Raw genomic sequence first — 13,572 nt, forward strand, 5'->3', positions numbered from 1 at the left:
GGCTGTCTGCAAAGCACGTTCAGCCTTTTCTCTTCTCAGGTATAACACATGTTTTTTTTTTTTTCAGACAGCCTGAAGAGAGATCTGATAATACTGCAGCACAGTTGTTGGAAGGCTGCACTTACTTCTTATCAATAAGGCCTCTGGTTGAAAACCAACCAATGCTCAATGCTCCAAATATCGCCCCAAAAATGTTGTGTAAAACTGCTGAAATGTAGCATTATTTACAAGCAGGCCACATGTACCTTATTTTACATGTTTCAGTTCTACAAAACAAATGACACACACACACACACACACACACACACACACACACACATACACACACACACACACACACACTCAGAAAAAGTTTAATAATATAGAGAGAAATAGATCATCTTACCGTTTCTTTGTTGGGCAGCAGCTCTTTGCGGATCCTGAAGAAGTTTTTGCCGAACTGTCTCAACCCTTTAATGAAGCGCTTCTGCAATTTTTCACAGAGGAAGAGAGGGAGCGAGAGTGAGAAAAAAAGACCAGTTAGTATCTGTGAAGTCAGCTAAACTGCTACCACTTAAAGTTACTGGCTAGCACCACGACAAAAAAAAAGACATTGTTTTCATTTCACTAGTCTGTGGTTAGAGAGGTTTGAGGTGTATCTAGAAACCTCTGTAGCCGTTTAAACTCCGGAGCAAACACAGCCATGTCAGGGCAAAACGAGAGAGGAAATGACAAGTAAGGCAGGGAGAGACGCTGAGATTAAGCTCGTCTTTTCATATGGAGACAAAATACAGTTAGTCAAATAAAATCTAACATTAAAAAGATAAACAGTAGACCCAGGGATGAACATGTTAATCTCGCAAGTGAAAAGTTCAAAGTCAAAACCTTAACTCGAGAGTTTAAAAGCAAGAAAATGCCTTATTGTGCACCGTAGACAGTTTCTGTTTCTGTCTGTTTATTTTGGTAATTTTAAAAGCATGGAAAACCTGACAAAATGTCAAATTGACAAATATACACTGTCAAGAGGGAGAGGAGATGAACAGCACGGTCAAAGAAATCGCAACTTCATAACATCGGATTAAATCTGACATGAAAACTGGATCTGAACATGCCACCTAAGCTCAGTAAGCACAAAAACAACATGGAAATGAATAAATAGCAAAAAACTGAACAACCTAAATATATTTCTTCTCCTTTAAGAGCCACAGGCTGCGAGCCATAAAAAGCGGAGGCTGAAAACATTCATAACCAGCGAAGCAGACAACCCAACAGATTTACTTTCTTGTTCCAGAGGCGAGCCCCGTTCCTCAGTGATCTCAGCCAACCGTTTCCACCAAGTAACTCCAGCAAAAAGCAGGGAAAAGTCCTCAGGGAGCACAGCACAAATCTCTACGCCCAGCCACAGGTAAGGGAAAAATTAAGGGGCAAATCCACAATGTCTCCGACGGTACATTGCTTTTTTTTTATCCTTTTTTTTTTACAAGCAAGAAATAGCTTGTCACTCTCTGCTCTTCCACTACAAAGGGGAAGGCTTTACATGTGATCTTTCTGCAAGAGAGCCTCTGGTTCGCAGCAGGCTGGAAAACCCGGAGTGGAGTCCTGTGCTTCATGTTAGTGTCAGGCACACTGCTTATTTCAGCCTGTTCTCGATCTTCTAGCGCTGCATGAGCGGGCTTCATGACTCTCCCCCCCCCACACACAGGAAAAACCCCTAGCCACTGCTTGTTATTAAAACTACACCAAAGCTGTCCACTTCCCTGAGAGGAAACTACAGCAGTCCTTTAAATGCATTCAGAGCTTAGGGGTGAGCACACACTCAAAGGCACAAACTCAACTAGCTGCCAGCCTGAGAGGGGAGGCAGGCTGATAGTTTGTGTGGAGAAAGGTCTTGGACATGGTGGAAAGAGACAAGTGAGAAGCAAAACCAGACATGGAGCCTCTCCTGTGTGTTAGGACTTCATTTTCCATGCCATGTACAGTATATTATGTAACCACAGATTGTTTACATACCCAGCTTTGGTGGGGAACAAAGGCCAAATTTACAGAAAGTAACACAGCCAGCTGCAAAAGACAACTGTCTTTTCAGGGGGAAAAAATTACAGGCAAGAAAGAGAGGTCTATCTCAGCAACAGGAATGAATAACTATATTTATCTCAATTATGCAAACAGAGTTTTAGTGTGTAATTGCAAGGAACAAAGTAGACAAGTACAAGTCTAAGATAAACCAGACTAAATAATCAAACATGAGAGGCCTGATCAAAAGCTAAATGTCAGAGAACTGACAGCTGAATAAAAAAGGCCTGTCCTATCAGTGTCATGAGACAGCAGTTAATTTGCATTAATCAGGCTGAAGGTGTAGCGGTTGATTAACCAGTAGATGGAGCCGTCTCCAACACAAGCGCTCCCCACACATGACACCCATATCCAACCACTTGAGGGGTTAAGAGCAGATTACCATTCGGGGCTGTCAAACCTCCACAGAGCTGCACAGAACAGGTGGAACGTCACTGCAGAGATTCAGGGGGATCAACAATACAAGGGTTGTTTGACAGGCAAGGACAAGACTGGGCAAACATCCGAGTGAGATATTAGCTTCATTAACCTGAAGCAGAATTAGTCCTGTGAATGAGTTGGAATAAATTTCCATGATGTATTTAATGTCTCTTTAGCAGCTCTGAGGTGAAAGTGTTGTGTCTATAGGTTGTAGACCTGCTATGACAAAAATCAATTAGACCTGCCCATGCAGCCTGTGTGTCTGTCCTAATTATGTCACCTTAATTATGTTCCCCAACTGTACTATTTTCTCAGTCCGTCCGTCCGTCTCCACAGAGGAGCTGTGTGCATGCTCCCTCTCTCCTCTTCCCCCTTCCTCCTCCTCCCCTCTGTTTTCTTTCTCTTGCTGGCTCCCTCCTCCCTTCTCTACATGTCGGCTCCAGTTTAAGGCTCCATTTCAGCTGCCTGGGCTCACTGCTCTCCAGCCCAGCTAATAAATCATCCGCCAATCTGCTCCCTGAATCGCTCTGCCCCTGCTCCGATTGCTCCAGCCCTCCGTTGCTAGGCAACACAGCGACGGAGGAGGGGCTGAGGGAGCCAGAAGCTCTACCAAATGGCTATCCGCTGTGCAGAAACAACAGGCTTCTCTCTCTCTCTCTCTCTCACACTCTCTCACTCTCTCACTCTCTCAGAGTGTGTTCCAGAGAGCTGGCGCTTTTCACCCGCCCCAAGTTTCCCCTCACAGCCTAACAGTGCACTATTGTGAGGCTGGAGAGGAGACATATAAAAGGAGGAGGAGATCGAGAAAAAAATGATTCAATAGGCCATTGTTGTGTGTGCGCACTTCCTGCTTGAGAGTTGATTGTTGGGAGTTGTAAAACTGGTTAAGATAATGCCGACATATGCACAAAGATGGTATCATGATGACAAACCGAGCGCATGGAACATAACTCCCGCTAAATGTCACTGCTTGAAAACACTGACGCAAGGCCGTCCAACAGCAAACAAAGCCACTTTCACTCAATATGGAGTCATTATACTTGACTCGTTGTTAAAAGCTGACCTTTCTGAGCCTGCTGTGGATAAACCCAGAGGGCCGAGGACAATCAGCCAGCTAGCCAAAACCAAATGGGGAAAAAACACTGCTGTCTGTTATGAAATATCAGCTTGTAATAAGTTTGGCCACGGTGTGCAGAGAGGAAATCACAACATGCTTGACGGAGAGATGGGGAGACCGCACTGACAGATGCTAGACTTGCCACATCCTCTTTGCACTGACACCATAAAGATAAATCTATGTTTAGAAATGCTATAAATTATGCAGATGTTTAAGTAGAAAATATTTATTGTATGAGGTAAAGTTATAACTTTACTCTGACAGACCAAAAGTCCTGTTTTTATATTTACCCAGTAACAAACATGGAGATATTCTGCCAACCTCTGGCAGCAGAGTAATATCCTCTGCTTCCTTTGGCTTGTACGGACACAAAAGGTGACAGGAAATTCCAGCACACACCCATCCTGCCTGCTATTTAGTTACTAAACAACCCTAAAAAGCATTGCTGGCAATGAACCATAATGGTGATAAAATGCACTGTTGACACAAAACCTCGGGTGTAGCAAACAGAGCTCCCTCTGCAGACGAGAACCACTTAAGCAAAGCATCTCATCTAACTTTAAAATAATCGACAGCCTGCAGGATGGGATGCAGGGCGACGTGTTGTGTTTTATCTGCCTGTGGTGTTTTAGCTCGGGCAGTGTGGCTCAGGTTTGTAGGCTTGTGTTTTACCACTGGGGGGCCACAAACCCCCCCCCACACACACACACAGTGCTGTCGGCGGCCTGCTCTAGTCATCCATCAGCTGAAGACACAGCCGGAGATAAGCCGCGGCACAGTGCAGCTGGCTGAGGAATAGACCTCCCGCCCCACAGCAGTCATAGATCAGCCTCTCTGTCTCTGACATGGCGACACACAGCACGACTGCTGCCTCCGCTGCTGCTTCTGATTGTTTATATGGCACCTCCTGTTGGCCGATGCATTATTAGCACCACTTATTTACAGCCAGGAGTGACAGCAGCCTCACAAACAGAGACACAGAGACAATCTCATTTAATGAAGTTTGCCAGTGCAAGAATCATTTGATGACCTTCAGCAAGACTGCAGGTGTGGCAGGTACAAAGGAATCAATCTCATGATATAAGACCTGTATTACTCTAGAAAAAACATATGATTTATCTAAATAAATAACTGAATAAAGTGAATGAATTTAATACTCTTCAGCACAGGAATATGATGAGACTGATGATGATCCCTGTATAGATTCTAACAACAGTACACATTTCACAGCTAAAACAGAAACATAAAAAACTGACTAAAGCTGCTGTAAAAAGTTTTTGAGTGACACAATACTTACTGCAGAAAATGTACTGCCTTTATAGCTTCTCATTTTTCTAACAATGCCTAATAACCTGTCCAACTAGGACATGATTGCACCATGAATATTAACAAAATTTGATTTACCACTTTAAGGATTCTACAGTCTCTGAGCCACAACTTTATTTCATAACGTGAAACACCTGCACCAACATTTTAATCAGAAACATCGCTCTGTACTTGCCCAGAAAGTGTCAGCAGTGGCTAGCTACAGCCCATGATTCAGCCACCAAACCTGTTCATTTAGTAACAAGCTGCAACAGGATTTTTCTGAACTGAAAAGCAGAAGTCGCTCTCACCGTTGATAATCATATCCTGTCAGCTAATTGTGATTTCATGCTTTGTAACAGGCGGTCATTTTGGGTGGGGTACTATTCAGTGTTGCAACATTATTGCTGTTTCGCATAGGAGAAAGATTTAATAGCGACAAGAAGAAACAACCTGTGTGCTTTCCACTTTATGTGCTTTCTGTTCCTGGTTTTATTTTTGCTGTCGAGACTATCACACTTTCAAAAGGATGGGAGGAGAACTCTGTGTGGGCAGCGAGCATTGATTTGGCTACTGATAAAACACACACATAAAGAAGTGGTGTAGCGAGACTGCCTCTCTCAGTTAGACTTTAGAGAAAGCAGAAGACTGTCTGAAATGGTTTCACACACCCATAATAACAGATCACATTTTCCCTTTTCTTGGTGGTTAAATCAACCACTCCTCAACCCTCAACAGCCCACTGACTACACAACCGCTTCAGGGAGGTTAGACTGTGCTGTATATGTGAAGTATTTATACTTCTCTATTTCATTTATTTTTCTTTGGTGTGATCTATAGTCATCATCTTACTGATGAATGAAACAGTTTGAGTGGTACTCACATCAAGGTGATGGATTTTCAATTTCTGAAAGTTACAATAATAATCTCAGAGAGAGAGAGATTGTTCAGAGGTTGACTGTCACAAACCTTTCTGGAGTGAAATCATTTTCTGTGCTTGCCAGAGGACAATAAAAATCAAACAAACACTCTGTTTTGCAGCACTGTCAGTTCCTCAACAGCTGTAATGAAACGGCACGCAAATGATCACGGCAGCGGTCTTATCTTTCTGTGGGTGTGGGTGGGGGTATTATAAATATTTTTCTAGAGTTAGAGAGCTAAGATGAGGTCCAGGATTATGTGCTATGTGGCTGCAGCTGCAGGCAGAGAGAAAAGAGGTGAGGTGGGGTGGGGGGTAAGAGAAGTCAACGGGGGGAGGGGAGGGTGACAAGTGACCCTGCAGACAGGCTGATTCTGTCATTTCAGTGGCCCCCGCTGTCACTTTTATTCACATCTCCAGAAAGAACGGAGGGGTGTTTGCAAAAAAGAGCAGGCAGGAATAATGAAGCTAGTCCTGGAGGGGACGAGATGGAAGAGGGAGAGGAGAAGCTGAGGGGTGATAAATAAATGAAGAGCAGCAGGGCTGGTTTCTGTGAGTGTGTCAAGGTTGGTGCTACATTTACACCTGTCCCTCAAGGCTGCAGGGCTGAAAAGGCACAACTGGTGATCAGATCACTGGGAGCTGTGTCCTTGGCTGACCAGAGTCAAGATGCTGTTTCTCTGGGCTGTAGACACTGTGGGGCAGGCGGGGAGGCACAGACGGCCTGCTGGCTGCCTCCACCAGCATACACAAAAACACACCCGCCACTGAACATGGTTAACACCGTGTACAAGACTCCCTGACAGCTCCTCCACTTCGGTTACATAATGCTGTTCGAACATGATGAAATAACAAGTGTGAATGAAGTCAGCTTGACCCAGGTTACAGAATAAATTAAATGGGCTACGGATACAGAGCTGGTCAACAATTTCAGCATTATTGTTTGTCGTCTTTCAGTGGAACTGTAATAATATGATCTTTCATATTAACAAAATGTCATAAAAACTTACTCATAACAAAATTGGTTATGACTGTTTTGTTTTACAAGCAAGAGTTTTGTCTAGTGTAATACAATAGTGGATCATAAGTCCAGTCGACATCAATATAATGACATTTTGCACACATTTACTATATTGTTGTATAGAGCCAAACTGACACATTAACCAGGCCAATCTTTATGCTGCAAAAAACAAGTAACTGCAGACAAAAACACCAAACTAGGTTTAAAGAGATCTAGAAAGTGTGTTTCCATTACATGTCTGTGTACCTTAGATCAGTGACAGGATGATTTTTACTTTGTAAAATGTCTTTGTCTTTTAAACATCAACATTGACATCTGACTCAAATATCCAGTATTGGTCAGACAACACTGTGACACTGTAAGGAAAAAAAAAAGACTGTGTCTCTCTTGTTTCGTAGCCTGTTCCACTGAGTTCAATAATAATATATTAGAGTCTATCATTACAGATAAATAACACTAATGCAAAATTTCAAAAATCTCATTCAAAAAAGGCAAAAGTGAATCACTGAAGAGATGACTATATTGTCTGAATCGAGTTATTTACAGATTCTAGTGTCAAGCCCCTGCTGTTTCTTTGACAAGTGGTCTGTGGTAGACCTGCTGTGGTGGAGTGTGGCAATAAAGCTCCCCATCAACATGCCTGTACCCCCACTCTGATCATCTTCGCACAGCAGCTTAGCCTGGCGCCGGCACGCATGCATAAATAAAAACGAACTCATAACCAGTCCACAAAAGGATAGCTGACTTAATTTGTTGTGATTCACTGTGGTCCTGCCGTGGGCTCTGGCTTTATTCAAATGTGCCCATCATGTTCAATTACAAAACAAATACACCCATTCACTTCCCCTGGATCTGAGCTGCTGGATTCAAAGCTTGAGAATAGACTGCCAAGCTTCAGCATTACAAAACAATATCAAAGTGGAAAAAAGGGATGATTCACCCAGGAGGAGGAAAAACTAACAATAGAATTTGAGTGGTGGAGCCTTGTGTTTTTCTAAGATCTACTGTCAGATCAGTCAGCGGTGTTATCTTTAAAAGGGAGTGGGTATACAAACATGTAGTGCAGTGTGTCATAAAGCATCAAGGCCAAAGCCGCAGCTCTCAGTCGTTTTGACATGGTGTTATCCAGTGCTTTCATTTCCCTCCTACCCTCCCTGTTTGATCAGGGAGAAGGGCTGCCATTTTCTGAATCCAGCCCTTCAACAGCTGTGGTGAAATTCACATCTAAATTCAAATGGAGGCTAACATTACCAGCCCTCAATCTTTTTCCCTTTCCAGACTTCCACGCTAAAGATTTATTCTGTGGGTGATAAACAGGATGCAGCTGCTCTTGAGCCTTGGAGGAGCTGGAAACTGACGAGTTTTTGCTGATGTCTTGTGAGGCCGGGCCAAGAGCCCTGTTCTAACTCTCTCTCAACAGCTCCCTCTAAAGACACAAACCCAGCTCTGACAGGCAGCAGGTATCTATATACAAGAAATACCAAGCAACATTGTGCCCTTAAATAATTCTTATATATATGCTTTAAATCGTTATTTTTCAAGCACTTTATCTTTGTTAATGCATTTCCACATTAAAAGCACAGTTCTCTTACCACTTCATCCTCAGACCAGCACTTCTCTATCAGTTTGGGTACTGGCTTCTTAACCAGGCGCTGGAGAGCCTTGCCTGCATCATAGCTGCTCTCATGAAGCTGGAGAGAGAAAAAAAAAAAAAAAAACGTCAGCACACCATTCTGATTTATCAAACAACCCGTGGATGTAATAAAAGGTTTATTTATTAACATGCCAACTTTTTAACACATGGGGGACATTTAGAGCTGAACTGACAAATTTTATTGAGCTGATTTTATTTTCACTAGAAAACAGCCTAAGTCTGAGCATCAGAGGAAATGCGGCGCAAAGATCCAAGAACCAGCCAGGAAATAAACAACACAGTGACAAAGGCAATTGCTGTGCAGCTTTAAGCCCTGTGTCACATTCAATTGGGTGAAAACAGGCAGCGCCGGAGCTCTTCCTCTGAGAATAAACAGCCTTGCTCATTGGAATTGCAAATGTAGAAGAAGGTCGAGAGACAATGACCTGCCCGCTATGTTAATTTTCCAGTTTATAGAGTCGGAATATAAATGCCCTGTTTATGATGATTCTAATCTCTTTCTTGTGCTTGATTCCTCGGCATTCATTGTCAGCGTGATGGACAAATCTCTCATTACGCCTAATGTATTGTAAGGTTCTGAGGCTGGGTTTACTGCAGGGGGCTACTCTACTGGCTCAGGGGCCTTATCATTGCCCATTACTGCACATCTGCATCTCAGCTAAAGCTCAGAGCAAAACCCCAGAAATTCCAACGTGGTGAAACTGAAAATAGATCTGTGTTTTTCTCTTGCAAACACCTGAATCCTAGTGACAGACCTTGCTGCATAGCTACTTACAGTGTTAAGTGCGTTTAATGTAGTGTCGTCTCGAGAGGCTGCTAGACACCCATCTTCTGTTGAGCCTCCGTCACACATCCCTGCAAAGGCAGCCATGCTCCTGTGAACACAACGTAGAGGACATCAACATTAAAAAGGCCACTGACACTCCGCTACAGAGCTGTTATCACATCACTTCACTGACTTGAATGTCATTGTAGGTGCGTCTTTTAGAAATCATGTGTCACAGGCACAGTGGAGATGACAACAAGCAGACTGCACGTGCTGCATGGCTAATTAGAATAAAATTAAACAGACTGTAACAAACTGGCACACTATTCAAACTAATATCAATAGCACAGGTTAAAGGAGAGCAGGACAAGCTTATGAACATAAACTAGTAGTAGTGAACAGAACAGAGGTGCAACATTCGTTTATTAATTGATTAATCATTCAACAGAAAATTAATTGGCAAGCATTTTGAAAATTGATTTATCAGTTAAGCAGTTTCTAAGTAAAAATATCTAACATTTGATGGTTCCAGATTTGAAAATGGGAGATAAAATGTTTTTTATTTATCTTACATTACAATAAATAGAATAGAAATAGAGTGTAGAGCTCTGAACAGTGAGCCAAATTACAGCAAAAAAAAAGGGGAAGTGTTTAAGGCAGCGGCTGATGTTGCCAGTGCTTAAACACTTCAGTAGCCCTTTAGTCTTTGGTCTAGGTCTCCTCTCCTGTCACACACTGCAGTAAATCTTTTTTCTCATAACCTTATTCGGCAAGAAAGTTTGTTGTCATTAAAAAAAGCTCATCTGATGTTTTCTGTATGTGCATGTGTTCCAGCAGGAAGAAACACTTCAAACATTTTTACCTAGCAGGGCTTGACAGTGTGTGTGTTATAAACCATACATAAATAAATACAACACAATATACTGTAGGTTAATGTAATACTGGTGAGCATGAAAACAAATCTGATGGATAAAAACAGACCTCAGTAGAATTTCTACAACACCGGTGACAGATTGTGATTAATTATACTGCAACCCCTAACTACAACATAGCACTGAAACCTGTTAACACATATCACTTTCACTGCAACTACATCCCAGGGAGGAGTTGAATGATCTCATCTCATGAAACTACACCTGATGAAGTGTCAGGTTAATATGGCACATTAAAATACCACTCTTACTACAAGAAATCTGAGATGCCTGTTTTGATGGTAGAAATGGTAGAAAAACCAAAGCCATTTTAACCATAAATGTGAATACTAGTTATTATTCTTACTGATGATGACACTTTGATATTTTCATATTTTTTAAGGGCTGAATTCACTCAGATATCCATCCACTGAGGGCAGGGGGGCAGTTTGTGGGTTACATATCTTTTCATCTATCCATCTTAATCTTAACTGATAATAGCTCTCTACCAGCTTAGACCTTGGCCTGTCTGGAAAAAGTCTGAATTCCTACGTTTCTCCGTGCTCACCTTGCGGCTCTGAGGTACATAAGAAGGTCACAGTCATTGACCCCTGGCATCCAGACCAGCTCTTCATTTTCGGTCACGGCCTGGCCACCAGGAGAGGGGAAAGGCTGTAGCTCTGGAAGCTTGGCCTAATTAGGTCCAGGGAGAAGGAGAGGGACAGATGGTGTCACGCTACAAATAGCATGTAAGCTTGAAGAAAATATCAGCTTTCAACCCTCTGTCATCAACTTTTCACTTTGTGGCTGAGTGGTGGCAGCGGGGAATGGGGACAAGTTACAGTCACAATGATTCAATACACCACACAGGACTGCACTACTCAGATGACTTTATGTCCTTGCTGCAGGTCTGACTGACTGACAAGAAACATCACTGGAAGCATTAGTGAACATTATCATGCAAACTTTTATGTAAATTGGGCCATATGTTGATTTCACCAGTGGTTACAAAAGGTGCCATATTCCAGATTGGTATCACAGCGGAAACCAACGAATGTTTTTATCACTGGCAGCTATTTCGAGGGAGAAATTGTAAAGTAAAGCTGAACAGCAACATATTAATATGCCACTGCACATCTTGTTTGGATTTGAAAAAAAAAATAAGTGACACCATGAATGAGACTAAATGGCATCTATGAGGTAAGAGAACAGTTGTCAAATTTCAAAGTGCGTGATAATGAAATCCACACAGCCAGGATGATTTTGTAACAAAGAGGCTGTGTGCTGTTGCCAACGTGGAAAAAAACATTTCACCAACACCAGAGCACTCTCTCAAGTCAACTGCTGGGTGACGTGTGTGTGTGTCCTGCAGTGACTTACTTGGTGACTCGGTCCCACTCGGATTTCCCCTTGTGTGCTGTTTAGTCGCCTGAGGAGAGACAAAGAGAGCAGATTGAAACAAAATATTTACTTGGCAGCGTTTCAAAGCTCACTGAAAAAAATCTGTCTGTGCTAAGCCTGTTGAATCAGCTAAACAACTGCACAAACTACAAAGTCACCGACTGGGTCGTATCATAACTCACTGAAGCTTCAAGGCAGGGAAGGAAAGAGAAATGTCAGAAACAATTCATGACCAGGACAAGATCCATGCATTCAGAGGGGATGAAGGCTAAACTTTATTTAGTGGAAATCATTATGATAAAGTCACATGTGAGCAAAGAACATAGTATTTTATTCTTAAAAGCAAATAAAGATTTCAGGAAAATATTCCTGGGCGACTGCTCCTGCACAGCAAGCTGAGCAGAGCACATTTGCAGGCCTGATATTGCGGATGCAGCAATAAAACAGAATCCCCCTAAAAGGAGGAGGAGGAGGAGGAGGAGGAGGAGGAGAAGGAGGAGGAGGAGAGCTGGCTGTGGATATACAGGGCGAGAGCCTCTAAAACGGCTGCTGGTACAAATGTTGGTAGCCATAGCAACTGCAATTTAATAATAGTGTTCCGAATCTCCAGCTGCAGTGGATTAAAGAAAATGACAAGATGTTCCTTTTGAAAAGCCTTTCCCCCTGTTGCCTAGGTAACAGCGCCGATTTTCATACAGCCGATCGCGGGGCGGCCCAGAATCTGTCAGCGTGATTTGCACCCAGAGAAGCTCACACTCCATCATGCAGACCCGGTGGAAACCTAAGAGGCCACAGCCCCTCTCGTCTCTTTACAGTCCTCCCGACCACAAAACCCTACGACGGGTACACATTTGACCCGACTCCCCTCTCTCTTTGCAGACCTCCTCCTCCTCCTCCTCCTCCTCTTAGATGGGAGAGACCGATTAGAGGGGGCAGTCCATACTGTTGTGAACTATGGCTGACAGGAGCACTGGCACACACGGTATCAGCACAGGCCAAAAACTGAATTTCAGCAGCAGTGAATGACCCCCCCACACCACCACCAACGGGGGCCTGCCAAGACAGTCTGCTGCTCCAGTTCATGTCGAAATACTTCATTTCATTTTATTACAAACATTCTCAGCAGATACAACAAACTAAACATTGAGCAATCGGAATTTGGCAGTGTGAGAACCCAAAGCCATGTATAGTGCTGATAAAGATAAAATAAGGAAGTTTCCTGTGTAATAAGCACTTGAGATTAAAGATTTTAAAGATTTTAAAGATTTCATAACGCTTTCGTTCTTATTTAAGCCACATTTCTTGTGCTATTACTTGACTGAAACTGTTGAAATACTTATTACAAGTGAGTAATGTAGAACTAGCTAATAAACTATTTCCTTGGATGTATGAGAGATGAATATATATATGTACTTTTGTACCTACAGTGCTGAATGGTTATAACAAATGACTGCCTGCATGTAGTCTCCTAACTAAAAACTTATACTGAATGTGTAGGTGACTCTGGTCTGTGTTTCTACTGAGAGAAAAGTTCTACAAACGTGTTCTTGACAATGTGCAGTCAGCCAGGTCCACGGTATGTTTGGCAGGAGGGCTGTAAGGATGACAAATGAGGACCTGTGCACCAGAATAAGAACAGCGTGTCTGAAGACAGCCATGTTTTACTCAGGCAAATCCTGAGAGCAGACGGTCGACATTCAGACAGAAAGCTAGGAGAGGAGGCAGAATACAGATGTATCGCCGCAAGAGGCTCTCGGGAGTTTCCATAAAGACTGCAGGAACACCTTAACAGAAATGGCTGACTGAAAATGCAAAATACTTACGAGCATATGATAAACTTAGGCATTTGTTAATAATACACAAACTGACACCACATTAAAAAATATCCCCCTTTTTGTTATTTTTATTTCTTGTAGACTAATCTGGAATATTAAATGACTCAGAAGCTTATATTTTAATTTGCAGACCACTAATATAGATAAGAAAGACATAAACCAACCATTATC

At 42.6% G+C, this 13,572-nt stretch overlaps 1 protein-coding gene across 7 annotated transcripts in view; it reads right to left on the reverse strand.

The window, feature by feature from the left end:
- Window positions 1-13,572, reverse strand: part of rerea (arginine-glutamic acid dipeptide (RE) repeats a) — a 122,335-nt gene that overhangs the window by 18,874 nt on the left and 89,889 nt on the right. For all 7 annotated transcript variants that reach the window (XM_018665881.2, XM_018665880.2, XM_018665879.2 and 4 more), the window contains 5 exons: window positions 11,546-11,594; window positions 10,734-10,858; window positions 9,264-9,363; window positions 8,427-8,525; window positions 386-466 (listed from right to left, as the gene is read on the reverse strand). In XM_018665881.2, the coding sequence (XP_018521397.1) occupies window positions 386-466; window positions 8,427-8,525; window positions 9,264-9,363; window positions 10,734-10,858; window positions 11,546-11,594 (454 nt within the window). The remainder of the gene's footprint in view (window positions 1-385; window positions 467-8,426; window positions 8,526-9,263; window positions 9,364-10,733; window positions 10,859-11,545; window positions 11,595-13,572) is intronic.

Source organism: Lates calcarifer, linkage group LG6 (assembly GCF_001640805.2).
Source record: "Lates calcarifer isolate ASB-BC8 linkage group LG6, TLL_Latcal_v3, whole genome shotgun sequence".
Lineage (NCBI taxonomy): Eukaryota > Metazoa > Chordata > Actinopteri > Centropomidae > Lates > Lates calcarifer.